Source organism: Arabidopsis lyrata (genome assembly GCF_000004255.2).
Source record: "Arabidopsis lyrata subsp. lyrata unplaced genomic scaffold ARALYscaffold_8, whole genome shotgun sequence".
Taxonomy (NCBI): domain Eukaryota; kingdom Viridiplantae; phylum Streptophyta; class Magnoliopsida; order Brassicales; family Brassicaceae; genus Arabidopsis; species Arabidopsis lyrata.
This window is the reverse complement of record NW_003302548.1, coordinates 12,422,584-12,439,046: the sequence shown is the minus strand read 5'-3', so window position 1 is coordinate 12,439,046 and position 16,463 is coordinate 12,422,584. Positions and strand designations below refer to the sequence as shown.

Sequence of the window (16,463 nt, the reverse complement as noted above, 5' to 3'; positions counted from 1 at the left end):
TTTTCTTCTCTTCATTGATATATTCTACGAAACTCAGATCATTGTGTAATATTTGTATTCAGGAAGTATCTGCATAAAGTATTGGCACTTGGCTTGATGTTCCTACATAATGATAAGAGTCTAAAAGCCATAGCTTAATAGCGCATATATCGCTGATGTAGCTAGAAACTGATTCAAGACCAGTGTTACATGATTATGAGTCAGGAGACACATTCACAGTAGTAATGCTACCATTGTTACTAAAAACAAAAACTCTTTCCCTGTGGTTTTGATAATTTTCGACTTCACATAGGCTTTCAAATCATCTTTAAACTATTTGTGAAAGCATATACACAAACAAAAACGCAGGAGTTTCTTTGGACCTTCCATGTTCTATAGCTTTCTACAATCTCGGCCAATTGTGAAGTTTAGTACAGCGAAGCTCGAGTATAGAAGTGTCTCAGATCTTACACCAACTGATATCACCATTGAGGTAAGACTCAGAACCTCTGTTTCCTATACACGTGTGTGGATTGGAAGTTTTGATAAGCTCTAAGTGCAAAATCATTCATCATCAGGCCTTTCAACAAGTTCAGAGCTTTCTAGACAACAAAAGACGCTGTATAACTGAAAACAGTAGAAAGACTATCACTTCGTCTTCTTTTAATCTTGACAAAGAAAGTAGTGAACCTTTTACAACCCAAACGATGTCTATAGCATTCAGCTAAAAAAACACAAGACACTATAATCCAACAAAAAGATTTGATACCAACAAATCACTAAAGAGACGCCACATGCAAGTGCAAGTCTGTCTCGTCTGGCGTTCATCAAACAGTAGCAGCAAGAACATTCACAAAACTATAACAGTAAGGAACTGTAAGCACAACATCAAGCCACTCAATGTTTCCCTGAATCTCCCGACTATTATTGCATCTTTCTAGGGAAATCACAGCACACCAAATCGCCCTGCTCTTACAACCACTAGAAGGCAAATCCTTGTCCCAAAAAACCGCTATCTTTCCACCATAATCCACCAAATAAACATTACTATATCTAGCAAACTCAGGCAATCCTTCCAAACCCTTCAATTCTCTCCAGTGTCCTATCTCTGAGTCGTACCAATTGATCCCGTCAAAATAATAATAATAATAGAGTACGTTATCTACCACGCAATGACAAACTACCCCTACTGACATCACTTCAGATTTCCATGTATCTTCTTCAGGCTTGTAAGCCATACCATTCTCCCCAAACATGTAGATTTCTTCTTCAATCACTGCGGTCCAGAATATAAATCTCTTCACGAGAGTAGGAGGGCTCAACACAAACTCCCAAGTTTGAGTTTTTGAATCGAAAACCTCCATCCATTTAGAGGAATCAAAGTCTTTCAAGCCTCCTACTACATATATCTTTCCATCAACAACACTAGCAACTGGGTATCTCCGCTCCATCAGCATGCTTGGAGCCTCGTGCCACGTATGAGACCTGCAGTCCAAAATTGAGACCCTAGACGAAGGTGCATGCTCAATGGATCCACCAATGTTATAGATAGTAGAACCAACCACCACGAGACACGCAATAGGTGAATAATGGTGAACTGGGACTGGAACCAAAACATACCCACTTGACCTTATAAACCTAATAAAACTTTATAAAAATTTCAGATTTGAAAAGGGGCATTTTTGAAAATGGACATCTAAAAGGGACATTTTTGAAAATGGGCACACCAAAAGAGGTATTTTTAACAATTTCCCTTAAGATTAAAGTAACCATTGTAAATACTTTTTTAAATATTGTTTTCATATTAAAAAAATAAATAACGTTTTTTAGTTAAGTTTTTGAAATATAATCATTAAAACAATAGTTTTAGATTTAATTTTTAGAATTTAAAATTAATATTTAAATATTACTTAAATTATTATAAAGGGTATTATGGTCAATTTTTAACAAGAAAATAGTAGTTTTCAAATTACTCTAAACGTGGGTGTAATTTTCAAATTTCTTATTATATTTACTATATTTATAAAAATCTCCCAACATAAATATGGTATTTTTCAAAAAAGATATGAATAGAGATGTGAGTGTTGGCCAGATTCGATTGCCAGCTTAGATTAAACGTTGATAAACTCATACAGCTAGTCTTAAACTCAGTATAATTTGGGGGGAAAGAAAACAATATCTTGAGAACAAAAACAACATTACCGGCTAGTCTCAAGAGGCATATATTAGACAATAGCAGAAAGAGTTTAGGAACAAAGAGTTTATCAAAGAGACAAGTCACAAAATGAGCTTAATTATCTAGCTACAAGCAAGTGACTGCAGATGTTTATAAGCAAAAAACAAAGTAAACTTTTCCGGCTTTTTACCTCTTTGTTCTTTGTGTATTCTTGGCTCTTACTCTCATCGCATACATAGTACATACATTCTCACTTCGCTGTCCCACCAAGCTGTTGTTTCAACCGGTGAGGGTGCAGTTATAAAGCCAGTTGCATCATTGAGTCGTTACAACATAGAAACCCATTTATTTGTAAGCTAGACAATCAAATGTGTATCTTGCTTTACTTCTTTTTCCCATGAAAGTAGTGAACAATTTCTATTCAACCAAAACAACATTTCATAGGCCTTAAAGCAGAACAAAATAAACGAACCATCAAAGGTTTACGAAAGAAATGATGTCGATAGCATTCAGCTAAAGAAACGCAAGACACAATCATCCAACAAAATGATATACTTCCCACAAATCACTAAAGATTCACCACATTTAAATCTGTCTCGCATGGCAATCATCAAAGAGTAGCAGCAAGAGCACCCACAAAGTTATAAGAGCTAGGGACTGTAAGCATATCATCAAACCATTCAACCTTTCCTCGAATACCCTGATTTTTGCAACTTCCAAGGGAAATCACCGCACACGAAATCATATGACTCTTATAACCACTAGAAGGGGAATACTTGTCCCAAAAAATCGCAATCTTTCCACCATAATCCGCCAACCTAACACAACTACTAGCAAGCTTAGACAATCCTTTCAAACCCCTCAACTTCCTCCACGATCTTTTCTCTGATTCATACCATTTGATTCCACCAGGTCGATAACAATAGAGAACGTTATCTATAACGCAATACGAATGAAAATACAAACCTAAATCCATACTCTGATGCTCTCCTTCATCTCCCCATCTATCTTCTTTTGGCTTGTAGGTCACAACCTTATCCCCAAAAATGTAGATTTCTCCATCAATCACTAAGCTCCTGTATACGAATCTCTCCGCTAAAGGGCACAACACAAACTCCCAAGTTTGAGTCTTCGTATCGAAAACCTCCATCCATTTAGAGGAATCAAAGTCTTCCAAGCCTCCTGCTACATAAATCTTCCCATCAACAACATTAGCAGCTGGGTAATTCCGCTTCATCCGCATGCTTGGCGCCTCGTGCCACGTATGAGACCTGCAGTCTAAAATTGAGACCCTAGAAGACGGTGCATTCTCAATGGATCCACCAATGGCATAGATATTAGACCCAACCGCAACGAGACTCGCACTAGGGGAATGGTGATTTGGGATTGGGGCCAAAACGTACCCACTTGAGTTCTTTGTCTTCTCGGTGATGTTGGTTAGGGTTTGATTAGGTTTTCGGTAGAGTGTAAACCAACGTGGGTTAGGGTCAGGAGGGAATTCTAAGCACACATAGAGACAACTCTCCGTGCGGTTGAAGAAAGATCGAGTCTTGTAAAGCTCCGGTGAAGCAACGAGGGTTCGACAGCTCTTGGAGACTAAGGAGAGAATCGGGTAGTACAATCTAGAGACGCGTGCGAAGCAACTCAATACCAAATCATCGGGAAGTGATGAAATTGGGGTCGATTCCGGCGACCGTTTCTTCGTCTTCTTCTTTAGGGACGACATCGAAACGAAATCGATTTCTTCTACTTCTTCTCCGACTCAGGAGGGGATTTAGGGATTCGACTCGATTTTTCTTAATGAGTTCATGAGCGCGTGAGCCTACTTTCTCGGATTGCGCGTGGTTAACAGAACGTGAAGGCTATTTTAATAGTGGGCTGGGTATATAATAGAGATGGTGATCAGATCGTAATGGGCCTGAAGATAACGATTTTGGATCTTTTGTTGTTGTTGTTGTTTTTTTTTTTTTTACGGCAAATCAATTATATTATATCATAAAAGTGTTACGTCAATACATGAACCATTAAAATACAACCATTGAATAAAATAAAGGAAATTGAACACAATTTCGATGAAGAAGTGGAAGTAACCCTGCTTTCCAAACGAAAGCCTTATAGGCAACAGATGACATTTGTTAAGTCCCCTCTTCATATACTCGTAAAAGGCTAACATCTTGTAGATGAAATTCCCAAATGCTTTCCGCATCACTTTGAATAAACGAACACACTGATATATTGCTTGAAATGGTTCTGAATCATGTCTTTTATAACGCCTTATCCATCGTTGTCGGTTAGTGACCATGATTTGCTCTTCCATAAAACCTGAGTAATCCAATTGAGGGATAATATGGACATCACCATCATCGGACAGTATCCATGACCAGAGGATGTTATCGTGAATGCCACTTCCTTCAATCAGGAGGATTTGTCTGTTAATTCCCGGATCAAATACCCAAATGACTTCTCCAAACCATAGATTAGGAGAAACTTCATCGGTTGACAACCGGAGATGACGACGGTGATAAGGATCACCGGAAACAAACTTCTTCCGAAAGAAGAGAAAAATAAAGCAATATTGAATAGAAAACTTCAACCCCGTTGATGTGTTGTGAAACGAAACAAAACTAACCGCTCTCGGATCCACCCTTCCCACGTGTAGCGACAAGGTCTGGGTATTGTGAAACACCACCCAACCTTGCGATTGAATTGGTGACAAGATCGGAGGGAGAGACATCATTGCATCCCAATCGGCATGGATTTGGAATTTGCAAATTTCCAATTTATTCATCTAGATCTATGCAAAGAGAAGAAAAAAAGAAATCTAAACATAAGGGAAAAGCCGACCGACGCTGGAGAAGCCAACGCCGGCCGGAAACAATGGTGTAACGGAGAAGTTGTAAAGAGTCGCCTAAGTGATCGTCTTTTTCAGAGAGAAGAGGCAGTTGTTCAAAAAAAAAAGTGGTCTTCGTTGTTGTTGTTCTTTCTTAGTTTTTGCAAGAAAAAAAAAAAAATTGACAGATAAGAACAATCTTGAGTAGTTCTTGCTGATTCCGCTTTTTTTTTGGGTTGCCGCATTTTTTCACCATGTATTTTTCCATTCTCAGCTTCTACGCAATTTTTTTTCTTTTAAAATAACAAAACATTCAACCAAAACGGCGTTTCAAAAGCATTTTAGCGGTCATTGGCACTAAATAAGTTAACCGTAACACAATTCAAAGTGTTTTGTATATATATTCTAGGATCATTCAAACCTACAAAATGCCCTAACCATTTTATTCCTTAGACCAACCAGAACACTTAAAGAAAATAATCCAAGCACAATCTTCTTCTTCTTGCATAAGAAACTAACCAAAAAAGAAAGAAACAAAGTGAAGTCTTGCATATATTATGTCTAAACACCTCTCACCGGCGTGAGATGCAACCATTGTGGAAGAACAAACGAGGGACAGTCTGATCTTTTAAAGCATTCAAAGGAATTCGGACTGCGACCGCTATGTTCCAATTCACTATGGAGCACAAACTTCCCATTGCATATGTTAGCAGCTACCAAACTTTGATGCTTCCTGTTCCAGAAATAGACTGTTTTAGCATCAACAGAGTTTATTGTCACTGGAATATGATCAAAACTGGGATTAACACAATCCACAGAGATTTCAGATACTAGCTGCCATTCCCCGCTCTTAAGCTTCCATATACTTAGCTTATCCTCTAGACTTCCATCATCTTTGGTTATAGACACTACATTCATATACATGAGAAATCCTTGAGATATAGTGCATCCTCTTCTGAATTTGGGATGTTTTCCTGAATCAGGATAAAGTGTAACTCGACATCGATCCGAATCCGTGCCAGTTGCATAGAAATCATGGGATACGATAACATCTTCATTGTCACTATTGCGGTTGAGCCAGTAAAGATTTCCATTCAAGCTAATTGAACGATAAAAATATTGATAGTACAAAGATGAAGGCAAATGGACAATGCTGAGACTCCACAAGCCTGTCTCAGATGAATATATCAACAAACTTATTTCCATGTTTTCGTTCACATTACCAAAGTCAAGCAAAACAACTTTGTAATCTAAAACAACGCCGTTCTCCGTTCGTGTGACAATTCCCAAAGGAAAAACATATTCTTTGAGATGAGAAGGGAGTTCTATGCAATCCTGTGAAACTGGATTAGCCACATACACTGCATTGATAAGGATAGATGGCTTCTTAGACACTTCACTGACCAAAATCAACCCAACGTCCGTGTAGTCCCAGACCGAATACTCGTATTTGTCTCTCTGAATCTCAAACTTGTTAGTTAGGAAGGATAAGATGTAAGAGCCTATAGATGGTTCGCATCCGTAAAGAGTTGTACCGACGTCTTTCTTATCATCCCAAACAAGGAGCGACCATGAAGAAGAATGCAAGTTTTGGTACAGAGACTTACGAAAGTATGGAGACTCGACAATCGATTTCCACTGCTTGCACACAAGTTTTGAAGTTATGATGCTCTTTAGTGGTAATCTTGCTAGTATGATTGACCATAGATCCTCTGTGAGAGAATTCATCTTCCTATTCCTCTGTTTCAATGGGATTAGATTTTTTTTTATAATTAATATGTATCATAGGGGATTCAAAACGGGTAAAAATCCATGGGTAACAAATCTGTCCAATGTTTTACTGGATTTGGGTTAAAATTTAAGAATCAGATGCATCTAAATAAGATTTAATTGCTCTATAAACTAAAAGTGGTTTTATTTTGTTTTATGGTATTTTGAGTTTATGGTTTTAGGATTTTAGGATTTTTTTTTGTTGGTTTTATAATTATATGGTGTGTTTTAGATTTTTTATTTAATTTAATTTATATATGGATGACCCATATCTATATCTACTAAATCAACAGTCACTTTAACAGAAACTTTAATATTCTCCTTTTGATATGTGGCATAAGTCTCAAATTCTCTTCTTTTACTTTTCTACGCCAATTTACTTTTTATTTGATAAACATTTTTTTATTTTTTCCCACAATTTTCTCCTTTTATCTTCTTTCCTAATTAAACTCAACTAATCAAAAATATATAAAAAAAAATTCATTTCTTCATCCCACGTTCCATTTACTAATTTATTTGAGAAAACACTTTTTCCTCCACGATTTTCTTTTTTTTTTTCTCATAACTAATTAAATTCACTATAAATCAAAAGTAATTAAAAAAAAAAACACCTTTTCATTTCTTCCTCCCACGTTTCATTTTTCTTTTATAACAATTAATAAATCTGATTTCGCTTAAATAATGATTGTGATTTTAATCAAACAATGAAATTTTTGTTTAATCTATGAATCAAACAATGAAAATTTTGTTACTACATGAAATTGTTAATTTCATTTTTGTTTAATCTAATTCTATTTTCGTTAATCTTTTTGCCAATAGATATTACCCATTGTTATAATTAGTTTTTTTTTGTTTAATTTACACAACATTTATATATTTAATTTATTCATCATATATATATATATTAATTGTTAAGAATAAAATTTTAATCAAAATTTTAGCCCATGCATGGCATGGGCCTTAATACTAGTCTATATATATGTCTATATATATTTTTGAAGTACATTTTAGATAAAACCCTTTGGTTTCTAGACTATTTACAAGGAATGTCGTTGGATATATCATGTATTCAAACAACTTTTTATCATTAATTCTCTATTATCTATATAACCAAACACAATTAAAAGATTTTAACATTAATTATAATATAAAAATATATAATGGTCCATATTTAATTATAAGAAAAAAATCCAAAAAACTCTCATCAATTTTATATTTGGCCGTTTAATATGTAAGGTCTTTTTTTTTTTGAATAAAAATTTCTCATATAATTTTAGTTGGTCAAACAATACCTTTATCTTTGAATTATTGGTAGATTCAAACTCGTGACTTAACAGCCGGTAACAAAGTGAAGTCTTGCATATATTATAAACCAAAAAAGAAAGAAACAAAGTGAAGTCTTGCATATATTATGTCTAAACACTTCTCACCGGGATGAGATATAACTAGGGATATAACCATCGTGGGAGAACAAACGAGGGACAGTCTGATCTTATAATGCATTCAACGGAATTCGGACTGCGACCGCTATGTTCCAATTCACTATGGAGCACAAACTTCCCATTGCATAAGTTAGCAGATACCAAACTTTGATGCTTCCTGTTCCAGAAATAGACTGTTTTTGCATCAACAGAGTTTATTGTCACTGGAATATGATCGAAACCGGGATTAACAAAATCCGCAGAGATTTCAGATACTAGCTGCCATTCCCCGCTCTTTAGCTTCCATATAATTAACTTATCCTCTAGACTTCCATCATCTTTGGTTATAGACACTACATTCATATACATGAGAAATCCTTGAAAAATAGTGCATGCTCTTTTGAATTTGGGATGTTTTCCTGAATCAGGGAAACGTGTAACACGAAATCGATCAGAATCCGTGCCAGTTGCATAGAAATCATGGGATACGATAACATCTTCATTGTCACTATTGCGGTTGAGCCAGTAAAGATTTCCATTCAAGCTAATTGAACGGGAAAAATATCCATAGTACAAAGATGAAGGCAAATGGACAATGCTGAGACTCCACAAGCCTGTCTCAGATGAATATATCAACAAGCTTATTTCCATTTTTTCCTTCACATCACCAAAGGCAAGCAAAACAACTTTGTAATCCAAAACGACGCCGTTCTCCGTTCGTGTGACAATTCCCAAAGGATAAACATTTTCTATGAGATGAGAAGGGAGTTTTACACAATCCTGTGAAACTGGATTAGCGACATACACTGTACTGTTACGGAAAGATGGCTTCTTAGACACTTCACTGATCAAAATCAACCCAACGTCTGTGTAATCCCGTATTAGATACACGTATTTGTGTCTCTGAATCTCAAACTTGTTATTTAGGAAAGACGAGATATAAGAGCCCATAGATGGTTCGCATCCGTAAAGAGTTGTACCGAGGTCTTTCTTATCATCCCAAACAAGGAGCGACCATGAAGAAGAATGCAAGTTTTGGTACAGAGACTTACGGAAGTATGGAGACTCGACGATCGATTTCCACTGCTTGCAAACCAGTTTGGAAGTTGTGATGCTCTTTAGTGGTAATCGCGCTAGTATGATTGACCATAGATCCTCTGTGAAAGAATTCATCTCTCTACTTCTCGAGTTTTTTATAGGGTTTGCGTTCTCCTCGGTCCTTTTGTTTCTCGAGTTTCCTCTGTTTCAATTGGATTAGGGTTTTTCTTTTGTATGTATCATGTGCGTGTGTTATTAGGGCTCTCGAGCCAAGAAAAAGTAAAGCCCACGAGTATGTTGCAATAGGTTATTCAAGTCGGTGACTCTCTGTTACAATAAGAGGGTCTTACAGGAGGAGCTTCTAAAATGTATAATTGGAGTCGACCGTTTTTTGTGTTGGTGATAAATACAATTGGATTCAACGCTTTAATCGAGTCGAAAACCATAGTTTTAGTAGTTAATAATTCTTAAACAAAATCTTAGAGTTAATTGAATAAGATTACTCTTCTTCGACTGAAAAGTCAAAAAAAAAGAAAAGGTAGCTAAAACAGAGGATCCTCAAATTGTTAAGAAGTAGCTAAAACAGAAGCTCAATGGACTGAACAATAGACAATAGAGAACTGTATCTTGTTTTAGCTCTTCTCGTGAATGTAAAGAGAACTGTACTCTTCTATGCAACACAAGCAAAAGTGTTTTCATAGAAAAAAGTAAGCTTAATCAGTCTACAAGTGAGTACATACGTTTTAGGAGTGAAAACAATGTCCGCTTAAAAACAATGTCAATTTCTTCGGCTTTTCCGTTTTGGTCTTTGTGTATTCTTGCTGCTAATTTCAACACTGTTTTCTTCCTAGATCGAGGCATTAAAAGAACTCACTAAATAAGCTTAAATCATCCTACAAAGCAAGTGAGTGCAGCTGATATATATATATATATATATATATATAAGAAGCCAAACCATGTCAGTAGCAGCATTACGCTAAAAACACAAAACATTCCTTCATAAGTGACATACTATAGAAAGAAAGAAAGTGATATAACCAGATTCATTACGTACAAACCTGTCAAACAGTAACAGATTTAGCACACACAAACTTATAAGACTTAGGGACTGTAAGAACCGCATCGAACCACTCGACTTTCCCCCAAATCTCTTCAGTGTTGCGTTTTTCAAGTGAAATCTCTGCACACCAAATCATCTTCTTCTTATATCCAAATCCCTGCTCATACTTATCCCACAAAACTACCAGCTTACCACCATAATCTGCTAATATAACAGTACAAGAATTAGCAAACTGAGGTAACCCTTCTAAACCTTCTAAAATTCCGGAAGTGTTATTTGTTCTCCATGTAAGATTTACACCAGGGGGATAATGAGGGGCATAATGATAGTCTACTTTATCTATCGTACAATAAGAAACCCGACCCAAAATCATATGCAATCCTACCAATTCACTTGTCGAAACCTTTGGCTTAAAAGCCGTAGCCTGCCAAGGAGACATTCCTTCAAGGTTCATGTAAATCGTTCCTTCCAAATTTTCTAATTCGAATATCGGTCTTTTGGGCGGCACAGGATTCCAAGCTTGAGTCTCTGTGTTGTACACTTCAACACAGTTCAAAGAATCTGGACTTTCAGAGCTTTCTGCTAAATACACATTCCCATCATATGGAGTATCAGTGTGAGCAATTCGCATTCTTGGAGAATCAAGCCAAGTGTGAGTTCGACAGTCAAGGTACCAAACGTTAGAGCATGGAGAATCGTCCATGGCTGCGGTAATGGCGTAAAGATAAGAACCAACAGCGATGAGACTTGACCATTCCAAAGGAGGAGGGTTGAGAATTGAAATTGGAGCCAAAAGATTGCCAATTGAATCCTCTTTCTTCTTCTTCTTCTTCTTCTTAGTTAGGGTTTGATTAGGTTTCCGGTAAAGAGTGAACCAGCGAGGGTTAGCTTCATTAGGGAAGCGTAAGCACACATAGAGAAAAGTCTCGGTTTTGCCTAAGAGGGTTCGGGTTTGGTATAGCTCCGGTGAAGCAAGGATCGATCGGAAGCTTTTGGAGACTAAGGAGAGATTTGGGTGATACGATCTCGAGACGCGGGCTAAGATGTTCACTACCAAATCATCTGGAAGTGATGGATTTGAGGTCGATTCCGGCGACGGCGTAAGCGAACGTTTCTTCGTCTTCCTTGTCGGCGACTTCCTCTTCTTTTCTGGGGACGACATTGTCGAGATTAATGGAGACGATTTCTTCTACTTCTACTTCTTCTCCGTCGTGCAGATAATATTAGGGATTTGACTTCACTTCACTTCACTGCTAGAGCTCTCGAGCGCGTGAGAAACGTGAAGGGCTAATTTTTAACAGTGGGCTTGTGATCAGAATCATTTTCATTGAATCTCTTATTGGGCCTCAAAACAATAAACATTTTCTACTAAGTGTTAAACCTTATCAGTATTTCTTGCTAATTCGGTCAGTCTAGCAACTAATTTCAAGTCCATAACACAAAAAAGTTACATAGATTTCTTCCTCGATCGGGTTACTAAAGAAACTCAGATCTTTGATTACTGTTCCTTTTGGTTACAAGTTAAAGGTTTATATCCAGGAAGTTTATGAATCATAAATCATATGATCAATTAGATTTTGTGTGCATTTGAATCTAAGTTAAAGAGAAAGAGCATATATAATTGGATAATGAGTTAAGGCATTGTCAACCATTGCCATGCATACATCGGAGTATGCAGGACATACATGAGAGCATGATTATCAATGAGTTCTTAATAATGGCTCTTAGGAATATTTAAGTAATAAATTTGTAAAAGTTATAGTTAAGTGATTGTATTTTTGGTTTAAGCTTTTTTGTGTGTTTAATGGTAGGCTCTTAATATGTGGTTCTTAGAAAAAAATATTAATATAAAAATAAACATAATCCAGCACATATATTCAAAAGTAAAGAAAGAAGCAAAAGCCAATTTGAAGATCTAACCAACTTTCTTTTCTGACAAAATCTAAGCGCATGAGGAGTTCCTGCTTTTTAGTCGAGTATGTTACATATAAACGTCCTTTTGCTTATAGTCTGATTCGGTCACCGAGCTGTCGGACAAACCCTAGCATTTTGCTGCGTCCACATGGGCAAATAGAGTAAAGTAAATACGACTATGTTCGATTGAGAAGAAAAGAAAAAGTAGCTTGACAAAGTACACTCGTATAATAATATCAAATTCAAGATCCTGTTTGAGAATGAAACAAAGGATCCATAAATTAATTCAGTGGCGATTTCTTTGTAGGTTGGCTACAAGAGATGAACATAAGGCTGTTTTTGCAGCAACTTGGTCATTCATTACATCAATGACAGATACAAACCAAGCACTGTATATCCTGTTTTAGTTCTCTTGAATCTAAAGAGAACCATACCATTCTACTCAACACAAACAAAAGTTTTCATAGACCAAAGTGAGGGCATATGTTTAGAAATGAAACAATGTCCGCTAAAAGCATGAGATAAGGATTCACCATAGTCACACATATATATACACAATAGGTATTTTGTAACACAGACATTCAGAACAAAAAAACGACCATTGCCAGCTTGTCTCAAGAATCATTAAACAGTAGAAAAAAACGATGTTGACATCAACAAGGTTTTTCAAGAGAGAGTCACAGAATGAGCTTTAATCATCAAGAAGCAAATGAGTACAGATGTTTCTAAGCGAAAACAATGTCAACTGCATTCCGAAAAAAAATTCAAGACATTCCTTCAATTGTGACATACTAAATAAAAGAAAGCTTCATACTTGTGTCATGAGCCATTAATCAAAGAGTAGCAGCAGTAGCACACAAGATTTTGTAAGACTTAGGGACTCTAAGCACCGCATGGAACCACTCGACCTTCCCCCAAATCTCTTCACTGTTGCGCATTTCAAGCGAAATCTCTGCACACCAAATCATCTTCTCCTTATACCCACTGGCAGCTACACACTTGTCCCACAAAATCACCAGCTTGCTGCCATACTCCGCCAATTTAACAGTACAATATCTAGAAAACTTAGGTAGCCCTTCTATACCCTTTAACATTCTGTTAACTGCTATACCCTCAAATTTTCTCCAAACAAAATTTCCATCCCAATAACAATAGGTTATGTTCTCTATCATACAAGAAAAATATCGATATAAATCTGTATCCAATCCGCATGTCAAATTCTTCGACTTAGAGCTCAAAGTCAGACCTTTCCCAGCAGACACTAAATCAAATTCTTGTAGTAAACCTTTCCTTCCAAATTTTCCAATTCGAATATCCGTTTTTCGGGCGGCACCGGTTTTCCAAGTTTGAGTCTTTGTGTTGTAAACTTTAACACAGTTCAAAGAATCAGGCTTTTCAGAGCTTCCTGGTAAATACATTCTTCTTTCAAATACACTACTAGTGTGAGCCAGTCTCATTCTTGGAGCTTCATGCCAAGTGTGAGTTCGACAATCAAGAAAAGGAACGTTAGAGTAAGGAGCCTTTTCGAAATCTGCGCTAATGGCGTAGAGATTATGACCAACAGATATGATAGCTGACCATTCCACAGGAGGAGAGTTGGGGACTGAGATTGGAGCCAAAAGATTAACACTTGACTTCTCCTTCTTCTTCTTCTTCTTCTTCTTCGTCTTCTTCTTCTTAGTGGTTTGATCGGTTAGGGTTTGATTAGATTTCCGGTAAAGATTGAACCAGCCAGGGTTAGCTTCATCAAGGAAGCGTAAGCAAACATAGAGAAAGGTCTCGATTCGACCTAAGAGGGTTCCGGTTTGGTAAAGCTCCGGTGAAGCAAGGATCGATCGGAAGATTTTAGAGACTAAGGAGAGATTTGTGTAATACGATCTCGAGACGCGGGCTAATATGCTCACTATCAAATCATATGGAAGTGACGGGTTCGAGGTGGGATATTTCGACGGCTTATGCTTCTTCCACGACAATTGTGAATTCGCCATTGAGCTCAATCAAAATTTAGGGTTTTGAGCTTTACGCGCCTGAGACAAATTCTATCGTGGGCCTCAATTTAGAGATTAATTTTTTTATTCTTCAACTTTACTCTAAACTATTAAATATTTTTATTTATAAGTGTAGAACTAATTATTTTATTGATCCTCAAGGGAATATATAGAAGTACATCGGGATACAATACATAATGAATAACCCTGATGGGCTTATTGGGACCGGTTATAAGTCCAATATGATGTATTATAACACTCCCCCTTGGACAGAGTAACCGGTCCTGATGGTCAATCGGGATCTCGATAATGCGCTGGGGAATGTTGCCTCATTAAAACCTTACCAGGAAAACCCAGTGGGAAAAACCATGGTGAAGGAAAAAGAGTACAACACGCATTACTCCCCCTGATTAGAGCATCACGGTAGATCTCTAAGTCTACGCATTCCTATTTGTTGGATGAGCTTCCGGAGTGTTGAAGCGGGCAATGATTTGGTGAAAAGGTCGGCGGAGTTCTCGCTTGATCGGACCTGTTGAACGCTGATCGTACCATCCTTCTGCTAATCCGAGGTTGAGAAGAATTTCGGTGGGATGTGCTTCGTTCGATCTCCTTTGATATAATTACCTTCCTTGAGTTGAGCGATACATGCCGCATTATCTTCATACAACACCGTAGGCTCCTTGTCTTCGTCCATACCACAATCTGACCGGTTGTGCTGAGTCATGGATCGTAGCCAAACACATTCTTTGCTGGCTTCGTGAATGGCCAAAAGTTCTGCATGGTTTGATGAAGTGGTAGTGATTGTCTGCTTCATCGATCTCCAAGAGATAGCTGTTCCTCTATGCGTGAACACATAACCAGTTTGAGACTTGGCAGTGTACGGATCTGATAGATATCCTACATCAGCAAAGCCAACGTTCCAGTGCCTCTGAGTTGGACATGAGCTGAAGCGAGCTAGGAGGTTCACGGCAAAGCAAATGTCTGGTCTAGTGTGACTAGCCAGGTACATTAACGCTCCTACAGCACTGAGGTATGGCTTTTCTGGACCGAGAATTTCTTCATCGTCCTTCTTGGGACCGAGTGGATCGCTGTCCAATCCTAGGCTCCGAACAACCATTGGGCTGGTCAATGGGTGGGCCTGGTCCATGTTGAATTGCTTGAGAACTTTTTCAGTATAAGCCGCTTGATGCACAAGGATTCCTCCTTTGACGTACTCAAGTTGTAAACCCAAACAAAATTTAGTTTTACCTAGGTCTTTCATTTCGAATTCTGCTTTCAAGCAGTCGACTGTTTGGGAGATTTCACCAGATGTTCCGAGGATATTTAGATCATCCACGTAAACTGCTATGATTACAAATCCTTTGTTTGAGTATTTCTTGATAAAAATGCATGGACTGATGGGATTGTTTTTGTAGCCTTCTCTGATGAGATATTCACTTAACCGGTTATACCACATACGTCCACTTTTTTCAGTCCATATAAGGATTTGTTCAGCCTGATGCAGTACTGATCTCGAGATGCATGCTTATCTTTAAGCTCTATGCCATCTGGTAATCTCATGTATATTTCATTGTCCAGGGGCCCATAGAGATATGCGGTGACAACATCCATTAATCGCAAATCTAGATTTTCTCTTATGGCCAGACTTATGAGGAATCGAAAAGTAGTTGCATCCACCACCGGAGAATAAGTCTCCTCATAATCGATTCCGGGTCTCTGTGAGAATCCTTGTGCTACAAGCCGTGCTTTATAATGAACGACTTCACCGAGTTCGTTTCTCTTACGCACAAAGACCCATTTATGGCCCACTGGTTTGACATTGAATGGTGTCCGGATGATCAGACCAAACACATTCCTGAGTTTGAGACTCTTTAACTCCACGTTTATGACTTCTTTCCATTTTAGCCAGTCTGTTCTATGAGTGCACTGCGTGATAGACGTGGATTCTAGATCCTCTTGCGTGTTCGCAATATCAAGTGCTACTTTGTATGCAAAGAGTGCATTCAGGTCGACTTCTTTTCTGTTCCATTGGGTTTCAGACATGTTGTAATTGATAGAGATCTCATCGTTATCGATCTCTTCAGAACCTAGAGATTCGGCGTCCCGAACCTCTTCTGGTGGTTCATTAGAGTGAGTCTCAGCCGCGGCTATGTCTGTTATATTGGGAATCCCGGTTTCAACTATTGCACCTTTCTTTGATTTCTGTGGATTCTTGTCTTTGGAACCTAGAGGTCTGCCACGTTTATTTCGTGATGCAGACTCTGTAGCAACTTGAACTTGTCCCGTT

General features: G+C 37.7%; 6 protein-coding genes across 6 annotated transcripts; all 6 read right to left on the bottom strand.

Annotated features, from left to right (window-relative positions):
- Positions 1 to 57: 57 nt before the first annotated feature.
- LOC9300021 (F-box/kelch-repeat protein At5g49000) lies at positions 58 to 2,392 on the bottom strand. The gene is made up of 2 exons (XM_021015749.1): positions 2,346 to 2,392; positions 58 to 1,617 (listed from the first exon to the last, which is right to left on the bottom strand). The coding sequence occupies exons 1-2, from the start codon at positions 2,390 to 2,392 to the stop codon at positions 807 to 809; spliced, it is 858 nt and encodes a 285-aa protein (XP_020871408.1). The 3' UTR covers positions 58 to 806.
- LOC9300020 (F-box/kelch-repeat protein At5g49000) lies at positions 2,186 to 3,970 on the bottom strand. Its single transcript, XM_002863898.2, has one exon. It carries the CDS (start codon positions 3,879 to 3,881, stop codon positions 2,766 to 2,768), a length of 1,116 nt encoding a protein of 371 aa, XP_002863944.2. The 5' UTR covers positions 3,882 to 3,970; the 3' UTR covers positions 2,186 to 2,765.
- Positions 3,971 to 5,463: 1,493 nt separating this feature from the next.
- On the bottom strand, positions 5,464 to 6,713 carry LOC9300018 (F-box protein At3g28330). Its single transcript, XM_002863896.2, has one exon. It carries the CDS (start codon positions 6,711 to 6,713, stop codon positions 5,547 to 5,549), a length of 1,167 nt encoding a protein of 388 aa, XP_002863942.1. The 3' UTR covers positions 5,464 to 5,546.
- A 1,487-nt stretch (positions 6,714 to 8,200) lies between these two features.
- LOC9300017 (F-box protein At3g28330) lies at positions 8,201 to 9,349 on the bottom strand. The gene has a single exon (XM_002863895.2). The coding sequence runs from the start codon at positions 9,347 to 9,349 to the stop codon at positions 8,201 to 8,203; it is 1,149 nt and encodes a 382-aa protein (XP_002863941.1).
- A 538-nt stretch (positions 9,350 to 9,887) lies between these two features.
- On the bottom strand, positions 9,888 to 11,553 carry LOC9300016 (F-box/kelch-repeat protein At5g48990). Its single transcript, XM_002863894.2, has one exon. It carries the CDS (start codon positions 11,434 to 11,436, stop codon positions 10,276 to 10,278), a length of 1,161 nt encoding a protein of 386 aa, XP_002863940.1. The 5' UTR covers positions 11,437 to 11,553; the 3' UTR covers positions 9,888 to 10,275.
- A 1,277-nt stretch (positions 11,554 to 12,830) lies between these two features.
- LOC9300015 (F-box/kelch-repeat protein At5g48980) lies at positions 12,831 to 14,555 on the bottom strand. The gene is given in 3 exon segments (XM_002863893.2): positions 12,831 to 13,461; positions 13,464 to 13,527; positions 13,529 to 14,555. Coding segments are annotated over 3 exon segments (1,152 nt in total). The 5' UTR covers positions 14,177 to 14,555; the 3' UTR covers positions 12,831 to 13,021.
- Positions 14,556 to 16,463: the final 1,908 nt, after the last annotated feature.

Coding starts and splice junctions, on each gene's coding strand:
- LOC9300020 (XM_002863898.2), bottom strand. CDS start 3,881: ATGTCGTCCCTAAAGAAGAAGACGAAGAAACGGTCGCCGGAATCGACC.
- LOC9300018 (XM_002863896.2), bottom strand. CDS start 6,713: ATGAATTCTCTCACAGAGGATCTATGGTCAATCATACTAGCAAGATTA.
- LOC9300017 (XM_002863895.2), bottom strand. CDS start 9,349: ATGAATTCTTTCACAGAGGATCTATGGTCAATCATACTAGCGCGATTA.
- LOC9300021 (XM_021015749.1), bottom strand. CDS start 2,392: ATGTATGCGATGAGAGTAAGAGCCAAGAATACACAAAGAACAAAGAG. Junction 1,618..2,345: donor AATACACAAAGAACAAAGAG/GTAAAAAGCCGG, acceptor AAGTTTTATTAG/GTTTATAAGGTCAAGTGGGT.
- LOC9300016 (XM_002863894.2), bottom strand. CDS start 11,436: ATGTCGTCCCCAGAAAAGAAGAGGAAGTCGCCGACAAGGAAGACGAAG.